The sequence below is a fragment of the Neovison vison genome, chromosome 13 (assembly GCF_020171115.1).
Source record: "Neovison vison isolate M4711 chromosome 13, ASM_NN_V1, whole genome shotgun sequence".
Classification (NCBI taxonomy): domain Eukaryota; kingdom Metazoa; phylum Chordata; class Mammalia; order Carnivora; family Mustelidae; genus Neogale; species Neogale vison.
Window position 1 is genome coordinate 117,405,985 of NC_058103.1, and position 14,033 is coordinate 117,420,017.

The window sequence follows — 14,033 nt, forward strand, 5'->3', positions numbered from 1 at the left end:
CTCTATGCTGGGCCTCAGGTCCCTGAGATCAAGACCTGAGCTGAAATCAAGAGGGGACATGCAACAGGCTGAGTGACCCAGGGCCCCACAAGATCATTACTCTCTGGCATTTACATATAAGAATCCATGCTAAGTGATTGTCCGTTGGGTGAATATAAATATTTTCCCCCTTGGGATAAGTTTAACCTAACTTGACTCTTAAGTCTTTCACTATTCAAAGATGGAGAATATATGGGACGCCTGAGTGGCTCAGTTGGTTGAGCAGCTGCCTTCGGCCGGGGTCATGATTCCAGCATCCTGGAATCGAGTCCCACATCGGGCTCCTTGCTCAGCGGAAGAGCCTGCTAATCCTTACAATAATGTTCTAAACAACATTAACTCTAAAATAGAAATTTTCTTTAGAGGTTCTGAAAGTAAATATTATTTGTTACAGCAACTTTAAAGAAATTCATGAATTATTTTTAATGTGAGAGAAGCACTATACAAGTTATTAAAATCGCCTTTGGTCTAAAATGAAAACATATATAAATGCATAAGCATTTTAGAAAACTAATTATTCTATCCTATCAATCACTACTAGGAAATCCATGCAAAATCAAAAGACCCTAAAAATCTATTGCAGAATTTGAATATCCTTAGAATCCTAGCTGAATCTTTATTTTATGGTTTATTACAAAGAGGGAGTTCTCACAACTTATATTCAAACAGATATAACCAGGGAGCCCCACTCAACTTTCTGTCGGTTTTAGACATAAAACAGACAAATTAAGAAATACTTAATAATCCTTTATGGTCAAGTTAATTATAATTACATAGCAAATTCAATAAAATTACCTACTTGAAGTTCACTTACAAATATAAGAATATGTTCTGGGAAAATAAAATTAAGACAATAACGTAATAAGAATGGAGGTAAAACATCACGGCGGTGGTGACTGCTGTGTCCCCACTGTCTGTGCTGCTAGGTCCAGGGGACAGCTGGGGTAGTCCATGTCAAGTGGCGCCCACAGGGAAGAGGACTCAGCTCAGCATGTGGAAGGCCCTCCCCTACTTTGCAGCGCTCCCCCACATGGGAGTGACCATGCTGAATGTCTTCCTGAGGTCGAGGTTGAGGTCGCATCATGGGAGACCTGAGTTCCTCGCCTAGCCCCTTCTCCACATCAGGGCCAAGCCCCTTCCCTGGGGAGATGGTAATCATACTCTATTCTATAACTCTGACGTGAATCCACTTCCAACCAGTATGAAGATGAATAAAGAGAACCTGGACCACCACCCAGTGTGGACCACAGCACTGGTTTGGACCATGACTCTGCACACAGACCAGAGAAGTCTATGGGACCAGGGTGCCTAAGTGGCTCAGTCATTAAGCATGTGCCTTCAGCTCAAATCATGATCCCAGGGTCCGGGAATTGAGCCCCATGTCAGTCTCCCTACTCAGTGGGGAATCTGCTTCTCCCTCTCCAGCTTCCCCTCCTTGTGTTCCCTCTTTGTCCATCAATGAATAAATAAAACTTTTAAAAAGAAAATAAAAGCCTACAGGACCTTAAGCACACTTTCCTCACTTGTATCAAATGATGACCAATATACTGATCTTCCATCCCTTTGCTTATGACAGGAGATGGCTTAAATAAATAGCTTAGATTGGTCCATGGAAAAGGGAAAAAAAAAAAAAAAAAGAATGAACATGAGTGGGGTACCTGGGTGGCTCAGTGGGTTAAAGCCTCTGCCTTTGGCTTGGGTCGTGATCCCAGGGGTCCTGGGATAGAGTCCCGCATGGGGCTCTCTGCTCAGCGGGGAGCCTGCTTCCCCCTCTCTCTTTGCCTGTCTCTCTGCCTGCTTGTGATCTCTGTCAAATAAATAATAAGTAAAATCAAAAAGAATGAACATGAGTACTGATATGTAGAAATTACCCTTCATACTGTCAGATTTACAATTCTACCAGCCCACTAAGAAAGGCTTTTATTTTTACATATAAAATATAAAAAATGCATTCCAGACACAAAACATTTAGCTTTTTAAAGTTTGGAGAGATAATATTATTTATATTTTGCTCCATGAATAGTTATTTCTCTTGTACAAAAGATAAAGAAATTTAAAAATTAAATTTTTATTGTGACCACACCTCAAAATGGAGAACAGTCAACTCTATCTTAAGGAAAACATTTTGGGGGAGCACCTGGATGGCTCAGAAGGTTAAGCATCTGCCTTCAGCTCAAGTCAAGATCCCAGGACCAGCCTCAGGCTCCCTGCTCAGTGGGGAGCCTGCTTCTCCCTCTCCCTCTGCTGTTCCCCCTGCTCGCGCACTCTCTCACTCTATCTGAAATAAATAAATAAAATCTTTAAAAAACAACAACACATTTTCCCACAGAGTACTTTCATCACATATTCTTGCATAGACTGGATAATATGTCTCTACTGACAATACCTAGGGCTGAATAAAGGTTTTCCAAAATTTTTCTTCCGTTCATCTTTTTAAAAAGATTTTATTTATTTATTTGAGAGTGAGCAAGCGAGAGAGCACAAGCAGGGGCAGAGGGCTCTATCCCAGGACCCTAAGATCAAGACCTGAACTAAAGGCAGAGGCTTAACCTTCTGAGCCACCCAGGCACCCCTCTCTTCTGTGCATTTTTCAAACCATATTTTAAGCATCATCATCAAAACTAAATATACACATATCAAACAAAAACCAACAAAACTGGCTACTGTATGTCCATGCAGACATCTTAGTAAGTTGACTAACTGCTTCATGAGAGGTTATGTAGTATAATGGAACATTTCGCACTGGAGGCAGAATAACACAGATCTGGGTGGAAATCATGGTTCCATCACTTGCTAGCTATGTGACCTTGGGCAACTTCCTTCTCTTAGTCGGAGTTTTCTTATTTGCAAAATGAGGTAATAATTATGAGGATTAATTGTATGTGAAATGCCCAGCACAGAGTCTGACTCAAAGCAGGAGCTCAGGAAACAGTTACTGTTATTACCCTGTTATTCATGTAAGGCCCTTAAAGGCAAAGCACACTTGTTCTTGTAACTCAACTGCAGGCTCTCTAATTGCTGAGGACTGAAAAAATAAAGGCAAGGAACATCAAAGTTACAAATGAAGATGGGGGGGGGGCACTGGGTGGCTCAGGTGGTTGAGCATCTGCCTTCAGCTCAGCTCATGATCCCAGGGTCCTGGAATGGAGCCCCACATCGGGCTCCCTGCTCAGTGCGGAGTCTTTTTCTCCCTCTCCCTCTGGTTCTCCTTCCTCCACCCCCCAACCCTGGCTTGTGTTCTCTCCTCTCTCACTCACTGTCTCAAAAAAATAAATAAAATAATCTTTTTTTTTTTAATGAGAATTTGGTATAATATCAGTTTAACAAGACACTATGAACCAAAAATGATGACCTTCAGACTTTACGTGTCAAAATGAACAATATTCTTACCATATCAAAATAAACAATGTCTTGGGGCGCCTGGGTGGCTCAGTGGATTGAGCCTCTGCCTTCAGCTCAGGTCATGATTTTAGGGTGCTGGGATCGAGCCCCGCATCGGGCTCTCTGCTCAGAGGGGGGTTTGCTTCCCTCCCTCTCTCTGCCTGCCTCTCTGCCTACTTGTGATCTCTCTCTGTCAAATAAATAAATAAAATCTTTAAACAACAACAAAAAAAAACAAAATAAACAATGTCCTTATTTTTATAAGCCCCTCAAAAAGGAGATGCTGCTGCCTGTGTACAATCCACGTTCAGAATCACTCTTCATTCCACAAGTACTTCCAGAATGTCCACAGGCTAACTGCTAGTCATTAGACAAGGTACATAGGACAGTAAGCAAAAGCAGACACAGTTCTGATCCTCATGGAGCTTCTAATCATGTAATCCCACAAATACTGTAAACTTGTGAAAAGTGAATATAAAGGACAGTACATGGTACTCTAAGGGCCAGTAACACAGATCTAACCTAACTGGGGAGATCAAGGAAGGCCTTCCTGAGGAAGCAAAAGCTAGGATCTGAAGGCTGAAGAGGGAGTTAACAGTGGAGGGTGTTTCCAGACAGGGGAAAGCAGTGGGTGCAAAGACCCAGTAGCAGGAGAAAATAGCAAGAATAGGCAACCAAAAGGCAAGTGTGTTTGGAGGAAAGATGAGGTGTGAGAATTAGCTAGGGCTTTAGACCACAGAGGGGCTGAGGCACTATAGATCATGTTCAAGAGTTGGAACATCCTGGGATGCCAGGGTGGCTCAGTCTGTTGGGGGTCTGCCTTTGTCTCAGGTCATGATCCCAGGATCCTGAGATTGAGCCCTGCTTCAGGCTCCCTGCTCAGGGGGGAGCCTGCTTCTCCCTTTCCCTCTGCCTGCTGCTCTGCCTACTTGCGCTCTCTCTGGCAAATAAATTAATAAAATCTTAAAAAGAAAAAAGAGTTGTAACATCCCAAGAGAAATGAAAAGCCACTGAAAGCTTTTATAAATGCTTATTTTAGGGGCAGAGAGGGTAAAGGGAAGATGCAATTCGATGTGCAATTTGTCTTTGCCTTCTGGAAGAAGAGTAAAGGAATGCAAATAGATCAGGCAGGAAACAAAAGCCCTGTCAGGATCTGACAGGGTATGACAATAGCTTGGGGACTAGGGTGATGGTGGTAGTGGAATTAGTAGATAAATTCAAGAGATGTTCAGGAAAATCTGATGATGTGTCAGGCTCAGGGGCTGAGGTAGAGCAAACTGTCTAAGAAGACTTCTGGGTTTCTGATCCACATGACTGTAGAGAAGGATACCTATATTCAGGAGAGATCTGCTCCAGAAACATCTTTAAGGTAGACACTTACACACCGTCAAAAGGACCTAAATGCATAAATGCACTGCACTTTTGCCTGAACCTGTGTTAACCCAGTGTGATCCCCTACTTTCCTTATGATATGGGGTTCCAAAAGTCAAATTGACTATCAAAGCAAAATGTTTCCAACACTGAAGATACTTCAAAGATTCTACCACAAGCTTTGAAATCAACTCCAAATGAGTTCTAAAACTGGTTTGAGCAATGGGACAGCATTATGGAATGAATGTGTCATTTCCCATGATGACTACTTAGATAAGACTAATTTGAATTTGATGCTGCTTAAGGTAAACATTTTAAATAAATCTTCACAGTGAAGAGTGCTCTTCTGTGATATTAAACTAAAACATGAAATTTTATCAGGCATTAATTACTATTGAAATTATTCTTTTATGTTTGTTTCAACATTTTGAAATGCCTATAGAAAATCTGACATTTTGTAGGTAAAGGTATGATTTTTAAAACCCCACATTTGGGTCGCCTGGGTGGCTCAGTGGGTTAAAGCCTCTGCCTTCAGCTCAGGTCATGATCCCAGGGTCGTGGGATCAAGCCCCCTGCACTGGGCTCTCTGCTCAGCAGGGAGTCTGCTTCCCTTTCTCTCTGCCTGCCTCTCTGCCCACTTGTGATCTCTGTCAAATAAATAAATAAAAATCTTAAAAAAAAAATACAAAACCCACATCCCTTGTTGATCTTAATATATATTTTACTGTTCCCATCCAGTCCTCGTTAATGCCCATCACATTATTCACTTTAAAAGATTTTTTTTTAAAGGTTTTATTTATTTATCCGACAGACAGAGATCACAAGTAGGCAGAGAAGCAGGCAGAGAGAGGAAGGGAAGCAGGCTCCCTGCTGAGCAGAGAGCCGGCTCGATCTCCAGGACCCTGAGATCCTGACCTGAGCCGAAGGCAGCGGCTCAACCCACTGAGCCACCCAGGCACCCTCACTGTAAAAGATTTTTACTAAACACACTGGTACATGTATATAGTCTACGCAGAGTAAAGCACTGACTTTATCAATACTTCAATACTTAAAAATTTACTTTCCTTGGTTTTAATTTTTTAATGTGTACCCTCCTGCCATCTTCATAGTGGAATATTAATGCTTTGAAGTATTAGAAACATAGAAACTCTAAATCAGACCAATTCAAGGAAAAGAAGTGAAGAAGTTTTGCCTCTTTAAAATCAACCTAACAGGGGCACCTGGGTGGCTCAGTTGGTTAAGCAGTTGCCTTCAGCTCAGGTCATGATGCTGGAATCCTTGGATGGAGTCCTGCATCCGGCTCCCTGCTCAGCAGAGAGCCTGCTTCTCCCTCTTCCTCTGCCTGCTGCTCTGCCTACTTGTGATCTCTTTCTCTCTCTCTGTTAAATAATAAATAAAATCTTAAAATAAAATAAAATCCACCTAACACATCATACCTTAGTACTGAAATTTCCCTAATTCTAGAGAGAGAGGGGCTCCTTGGCCACCTGCTTACACTAGGCCCTGACAAGCATTTTATTAACACACAAATGCAGTTTCCAGGATGTTAACACTGCTTGTACAGAGCAGAATTCTATTTTTTCTCCCATGCTGATTTTATCTCAAGGCGTGAAAGGGCAAGACAGTGGTCTGAGGCCAAATGTGAAAAATGTCATCTCCACAAATGAGGAGAAAAGTCAAGAGCTTCTTAAAAACTAGTTTGTAAAACCAGACTGTCTCCACCCTAGAGACTGCACTACCAAAAGTGGTCCTTAGGAACAAGGGTTGAAGAGCTTGAAACGAGTTACCAATATGGTTGATCTTTTTCTTATTTCAGGGTTATTTTTGCTTTTTTTGTTTTTTTAATATGAAATCAGACTATGACTATATTTGAGCATAGCTAAGGCCGGGTATGGGCAGTGCCAAGGAAGAGACAGCGCAAAGGCTTTAGGGTACCCCAGTCTCAGTAGCAGACTTACCGATCTTCGGGGGAGGGAAAGTTACAACACCCCTGGCCTTTTCCCTTACCCAAATCCCCAGAATGACACCACAAACCACTTCCTTCTGGGAACTGAAGGTCATAAGCTTTAAGGGACAATGGAGTTCCATGTAGGCTCCAGAAAGATGGAGACAGCGAGATGAGATGGGGGGCAGGGAAGTGGGGGTGAAGGCATGCGCCCATTCTCAAAGAGTGAATAGAGCGATCCAGGCCAGGGACTTCGGGAGGATGAAAAGGCCTGGATCTTCCAGAATCTGCCTAAGTAGGCCTGTCACAGCCCTCTGAGCAGCCCGAGGTGCTCGTCTGGAAATCTAGGGCATCTATGTAGCCAGTGCCTGTAACCGCTCTGCTCGGGATGGGGGATGGTACCCTAAGGAGCCCTCCCCCCAAACTGGGGCTTTGCCTGTCCTTTAAAAAACCCCACAAACCCTCAAGGAAATAACCTGAACATTTATAGGGGTGGAGGGGCCAGAGGAAAAGTAAGACGTTCGGCAAATGTTGCGGGTTGGGGGTGGTCAGAGGGACAGGGAGGCCCCCCCAGTACGAGGAACTTGAATTACCACCGGAATGGGGGGAGGGGGCGATGTGAGGCCCGCAAGCCTCAAGAACAGAAGAGGCCGGGAGCCGCGTCCAGCCGCGTCCCGCGTGTGGGGGGCTGACGGTCTTGGGCGCGGTCGCCGGGGGAAGGGGCACCCGGGGACCGGGGGGGCGCGCGGCCTCGAGGCCGACCTAGGCCTCGGGGGTCCGGACACACCCACTGCCGCGCCGGGGCCCCACTTACCTGCTCCTCCTCCGGGGTCAGCTCCGGCGCCATGTCGGGCTGGGGCGCGGTCGTGGGCTCCATCCCGCTGCCGCCGCCCGGCCGACCGAACGCGCCCGGGAGCGCGGGGAGCCGGGAGCAGCCGGCCGCCGCTTCCGCGTCTCCGCGCCTCAGCAGCCCGAGGCTGGCTCGCTCATGCTGGGGCCGGTGGGGCCGGGCGGCCGCGAACGCCGCTTCTGTCTCCTCAGGGAAAAGCTCTCACAACTGTCGCTCTTTTCAGGGCGGAAATCCTTTTTTATTTTCTTCGCTCCTTTCCCCGCACTCCCCCTCCTCTCCCGGAAAAAAAACAAAACAAACAAAACCGAGGTGCTGGCGAGGAGCTAACAGCCGAGCGGGATTTCAAGAGGAAATAAGGAACTCAAGAACTTTCTACGCCCGGAGCGGGGGCTCGCGGCGGAAATTTCCCGAAGGCCGCCGGCCTCCTCGGCGTCTAGCCTTCCCCGGCCGCGCTCCCGCTCCTCCGGAGCGTAACGAGGAGTCCTCGGCGACGCGGGCCACGGCGACCTGCGCGGCGGCGGCCTCCCAACCCCGTTCCTCAAAAGCCGCGGCGGCGGGAGGGAGGGAAGGGGAGAAGGAGCGAGGAAGAGGCGCCCCCCTCCGGGCTCAGGGCCAGCGCTGCGGCCGCGCCGCGTCCGCCCGAGCCCCCCGCGGCTCCATTGAGAAACCGAGCGTCTCATTCACAAACAGGCGGCGGAGAGGGCCGGCGGCGCGCGGACGCTGTCCGGGAGGGGGAGACAGAGAGGAGCCCGGGCTGGGGAAGCAGTGGGCGGGGGAGGGGAGACCGCAGGGACCCGCGCGGGGAGGGGCTTGGGCGACTTGGGGCTGCGGGGACGCGGAACCCGGGAGGAAGGGCCGTGAGCTTAACGCTTCAGCCCCGTGGAGGAGGAAGAGAATGCATTCGTCTGAAAACGCCGCCTGGGTGACTTGCTGCCTCAGGGCGTCTGAGCGACCCACAATGCTCCTCTAGCTCCGTGTTGCTTGCAGACTGAAAGACCCCGTGAGCGCTGCCTGGAGGTGTAGGTTTCTGGTGAAGGAACAGACCCCGCTAAATCGAGGCGCGCACGCCCTCCTTCTCTTTGCCGGCCGTGTCCTGTTCTTCCTGGCCAGTACGGCTGGATTTTAGTCCCTCACAAAAGCAGCTGCCGGTTTCAAACGTCATTCAAGGAATCACGCCACCTTTGCAAACCTTAGATTTTCACTCTGGCAATCACAGCAAAGAGCTTGTGGGTTTTACAGAATACAGTCTTGGAGTCAGTTTGAGAGGCGCAGGGAAGGCCGGGCTGGTTAGCTCCGTTGTTGCATCATTTCAGACCAAAAAGAAATATTCCAGGAGGGTTCCAGCTAACAAGCAACAGCTAGTCCCAAGGGCTAGAGCCCTGGAGAGCTAGGAGAGAGACCCAAGGGAGAGGTCTACAGACAACCAAGGAAGGTGCTCTGGCTTCTGATGCGCCTTCTAGGACTTCAGAAGTAACTTCTTTTTTTTTTTTTTTTTAAGATTTTATTTATTTATTTGACAGAGAGAGATCACAAGCAGGCAGAGAGGCAGGCAGAGAGAGAGAGGAGGAAGCAGGCTCCCTGCTGAGCAGAGAGCCTGACTCGGGACTCGATTCCAGGACCTTGAGATCACGACCTGAGCCGAAGGCAGCGGCTTAACCCACTGAGCCACCCAGGCGCCCCAGAAGTAACTTCTGACTTTACTTCTTTTCTGCATCATTGCAATCAGAACTTCAGGTTGTCCTTGGTTAGAAAAGTATTGTAAAAGGACTTGTCACGATTTTAAATCCATGTTTTTGAAAGTTTGTTTTGAACAAAGTTATTTGTGGTTTGAATTTGTTGTGATGACATTGTTTTGAGGTTGGGTTTTAGGACTTTCTTATCAAACTATTGCACCTGGAGTGGAGAGGAACATTACGTCACTGCCACCATAGTAACAGCAGTGGTGTCCATCATGTGATGGTCTTTTAAACTTTAAAAACTAGGAGCTTTGACAAGTAATTCTAGAGTGTTCAGTTTGGGCAAGGCTACTCTTTGCTCAGCTAAATGGCTCTCCAAAGATCTTGAAACACTTTGCTCCTACTGTGGCCAGGCTACTCATGGTTAGCAGTGGTGTTAAGGGTACAGCAGTCTGAGGAAGAGAAGAGATATCTGTTCCAGCCTTGGCCAGACTACTCCTGTAGGCAGTGGCACAAGATATGTAAATATTCCTGGAGTGATAACCTTCTTGGCAGTCCACTTGGTTGGCCAGCACTGGTGCCGTGGTCTGCTAGCCACATTCCCCAAGCAGAGAGGAACCAAACCTGGCAGCTGATAGCTCGCTTTTATTTGGAAGGGCTGACTCTACCAAGAACCAACTGGTAGAAATGTACACATCATCTGAATCTGGACTTTCTTTTATCCTCCCTTTGCCTGAAACAATAGTATAATTAACCTATCATTGGTTTAAGGTATGTTATTTCCTTATTGACTTATTAAGAGACATTATCCTATATGCTACTGGCTTGTGAAATATAACTGTAAGTTATAATTCCTGCAGTGAAACTGTGTTAAATTATTGGCAAAGATAATGTCAGGCGCTGAGCATAATTTGCTATGAATAAAACAAGTAAGCTCTGGTACTTGGATCTGTTTCTATCTCAGGTGTGCTATCATCCCAACAGTCTATTTAGTAAACAAGTACAATTTTATGCCATGCACTGGGCTATCCACTGCGGTTACAACAATGAAGAAGACATGGTCTCTTCCACACGTGAGGATATGGAATGATCCTTGAGTTGTATTTTAAAGTGGAAACAGCAAGACTCAAATCGTACACATAATGATGACACTTGTGCAAAGAAAGAAAAAGAACATATAAACTTATTAAACTTATTTATACATAGAAAAGGTTTGGTAGGGGGGCACCTGGGTGGCTCAGTGGGTTAAAGCCTCTGCCTTCGGCTCAGGTCATGATCCCAGGGTCTTGGGATCGAGTCCCGCCTCGGGCTCTCTGCTCAGCAGGGAGCCTTCTTCCCCCTCTCTCTCTGCCTGCTTCTCTGCCTACTTGTGATCTCTCTCTCTGCCAAATAAATAAATAAAATCTTTAAAAAAAAAAAAAGAAAGAAAGAAAAGGTTTGGTAGGGTACACAAGGAAGGTCACTGAGTGTCTTTTGAGAGGGGAAGGAAGGGAAAGACTTTCCCCTGTATGGTCTTTTGTACATTTTAAGTTGTTGGGGTTTTGTTTTGTTTTTTTTTAAGATTTTTTATTTATTTATTTGACAGACAGAAATCACAAGTAGGCAGAGAGGCAGATAGAAAGGAGAAAGCAGGCTCCTTGCTGAGCAGAAAGCCTGATGCAGGCCTCAATCCCAAGACCCTGAGATCATGACCTGAGCCGAAGGCAGAGGCTTAACCCACTGAGCCATCCAGGCGCCCTTTTTTATTTTTTAACTTTTTATTGAAATGTAATATACATACAGAAAGGAGAAAATGTAAGTATACACCATGATGACTTTTCACCCATGTAACCAGCACACAGATCAAGAAATAGAACATTCCTGGGGCGCCTGGGTGGCTCAGTGGATTGAGCCGCTGCCTTGGGCTCAGGTCATGATCCCAGGGTCCTGGGATGGAGTCCCGCATCGGGCTCTCTGCTCGGCAGGGAGCCTGTTTCCCTCTCTCTCTCTGCCTGCCTCTCTGCCTGCTTGTGATCTCTCTCTGTCAAATAAATAAAATCTTAAAAAAAAAAAAAAATAGAACATTCCTGACTTGCCAAAGTCCCCCTTATGTCCTCTCCTAGTCCCTACTATTCTCGAGAGTAACCACTATTTTGGCTTCTAATAGCCTAGTGTATCTGTGTTTAAATTTTGCATGTGGATATATAACCTTTCCCCCAAAATTTTAATAACAGTTTTTCTCCTGGAGCAGGCAGATGGCTCTAGGACTAAGCTAGAGTGGGGCACCTGGGTGGCTCAGTCGGTTCACCGTCTACCTTTAGCTCAGGTCATGATCCCGGGGTCCCAGGATGGAGCACCACTTCTCCCTCTCCCACACTCCTCCATTTTTCAAATAAATAAATAAGATCTTTAAAAAAAACAAAACAAAACAGGATGAAGTAGGAAATGGCAGGACCTGAGCAGTACATACCGCTGATCAAGGAGAGTTTTGCCTGGTGATCCTCAGGACACCAGGGGTTGGTGATTTATTCCAAGTCACAGCTAATTGAGCAGTATTGAGCTAGAACTCAGATCCAGGCATTCAAACTCCTAGTACAGAGATTTGGTGAAGAGAGTTAATAAAGGGAAAGGTTTAACAGAGTGAGCTAGGAAAGAGAACTCAGCAGTGTTTTCAGAGGCACAGCTGTGCATGTGGGCGTGTGGGTGTGTCAGGGAACAGTTCTCCAGAACTGCTTGCCTATTACAGTCCTAACAGGACAATGTTTGAAAGTTTCCGAGCAGACACATGGGTAACAAAACTAAGTGTAAGGGAGCTGGCTGGATTTGCTCCCGTGCGGTCATCTCAGGAGAATCAGAGTACAAAGCCTTGCCTTTAACCACAGGCTCAAGCCAACAAAACCAAGTATGGTACTGTCATCCTGCTCAATCAAATCTTAGAGATACAAATGGTTTCTAACAACAAAAGATTGGAAACAATATAATGGCCCATCAGTAGAAAACTCAGTAAATAAATTATAGTACACCCATACACTGAAATATTAAGTTCATATTTATTTATTATGTCCCTACCATGTGCCAGGCATTGTTCTACATGACTTTCATTCATCTAACCTCACCATCGCAGTATGAGATAGCTGAAATTATCCTTTAAAAAAAAAAAAAAATCGGGACGCCTGGGTGGCTCAGTGGGTTAAGCCTCTGCCTTTGACTCGGGTCATGATCTCAGGGTCCTGGAATCGAGCCCCACATCGGGCTCTCTGCTCAGCAGGGAGCCTGCTTCCCCCACTCTCTTTGCCTGCCTCTCTGCTTACTTGTGATTTCTCTCTCTCTCTGTCAAATAAATAGATAATCTTTTTTAAAAAATCAAGGTATATCCACATGTATTGATATAGCTTCCTCAGATTTTTTTTTTTTTAAGATTTTTATTTATTTATTTGACAGAACGAGAGAGCAGGAGAGCACAAGCAGTGGGAGTGGCAAAGAGAGAGGGAGAAGGCTGCGCACCGAGCGGGGAGCCTGATGCAGGGCTCAATCCCAGGATCCATGGATCAGGACCCCAGCCAAAGGCAGACTGACTGAGCCACACAGGTACCCCCAAAATCACATTTTTATCAAATTAACATGAACTGAAATCTGAAATTGAAAAATAAATGACAAAGAGGGAATCTCGGGGGGAGGGGTGTTATGAATTGTACTTCTGTCTTTTGCTTTTAAAGCAAAGATTTCAGGTCACTGTCTAGAAAGGTTATCCTCCCCTTCCTCTCCCATCTTCTTCACCAGACAAATGGGACTCATCCTTAAGTTCTTAGCTCAAAAGTCACTTCCTCAGCAAGATCTTCCTTGGCTATTCCCTAAACTGAATTAGACATTCTATTTTTTTTTTTAAAGATTCTATTTATTTATTTGACAGAGAGAGATCACAAGTAGGCAGAGAGGCAGGCAGAGAGAGAGGAGGAAGCAGGCTCCCTGCCAAGCAGAGAGCCCGATGCGGGACTCGATCCCAGGACCCTGAGATCATGACCTGAGCCGAAGGCAGCGGCTTAACCCACTGAGCCACCCAGGCGCCCTGAATTAGACATTCTATTGCTCTCTCTCTCCCATTTATTTATTTGTTTGTTTGTTTATATCAAAGAGCCAATCACAGTTTCTAACTGTGCCCTTGTTTCTATGTCCATCAGCCTAGTCTCTGTCTGCTCTACTAGATTATAAGCTCAGGAGGGCAGGAACCACTTCTGTCTTGTTACCGCCTGACCCCTCAGCATCTAGAGCCTGGTACCTAGTAAGCAGGCCTTTCATAAATGTGTTGGATGACTGAATCAGTGAAGACAGCCGCCTTAACAAAAATAAATAAATAAATGAAATAAATGAATAATGAAATAAAACTTAAAAAGATAGCCACCTTAACTCTGCCTCTAGCTTGCATTTTCTCCTGCCTTTCTTATATTTGTCCAGGTATACTTACTTGGAAAAGAGATAGTTCCAAAGCTGTGATTGGAATTTTACAACATTTTCTCCCAAAACACCTTTACTTCTAAAATCCAAAGCTCATGGGGCACCTGGGTGGCTCCGCTGGTTAATCGTCTGCCTTTGGTTCAGGTCATGATCCTAGAGTCCTGGGATTGAGCCCCACAACAGGCCGGCTCAATAAAATCTCTCTCTCTATTTTTTAAAAGATTTTATTTATTTATTTGACAGAGAGAGAGAGACACATCACAAGTAGGCAGAGAGACAGGCAGAGAGAGAGGAGAATCAGACTCCCTGCTGAGCAGAGAGCCTGATGCGAGGCTCAATC

General features: G+C 45.8%; 1 protein-coding gene across 1 annotated transcript in view; it reads right to left on the minus strand.

Moving 5' to 3' along the window:
• Positions 1-7,781, minus strand: part of PTPN9 (protein tyrosine phosphatase non-receptor type 9) — an 85,031-nt gene extending 77,250 nt beyond the window's left edge. Inside the window, exon 1 of the mRNA XM_044231997.1 lies at positions 7,551-7,781. Within this exon, the coding sequence (XP_044087932.1) occupies positions 7,551-7,613 (63 nt within the window). The 5' untranslated portion in view covers positions 7,614-7,781. The remainder of the gene's footprint in view (positions 1-7,550) is intronic.
• Positions 7,782-14,033: the final 6,252 nt, after the last annotated feature.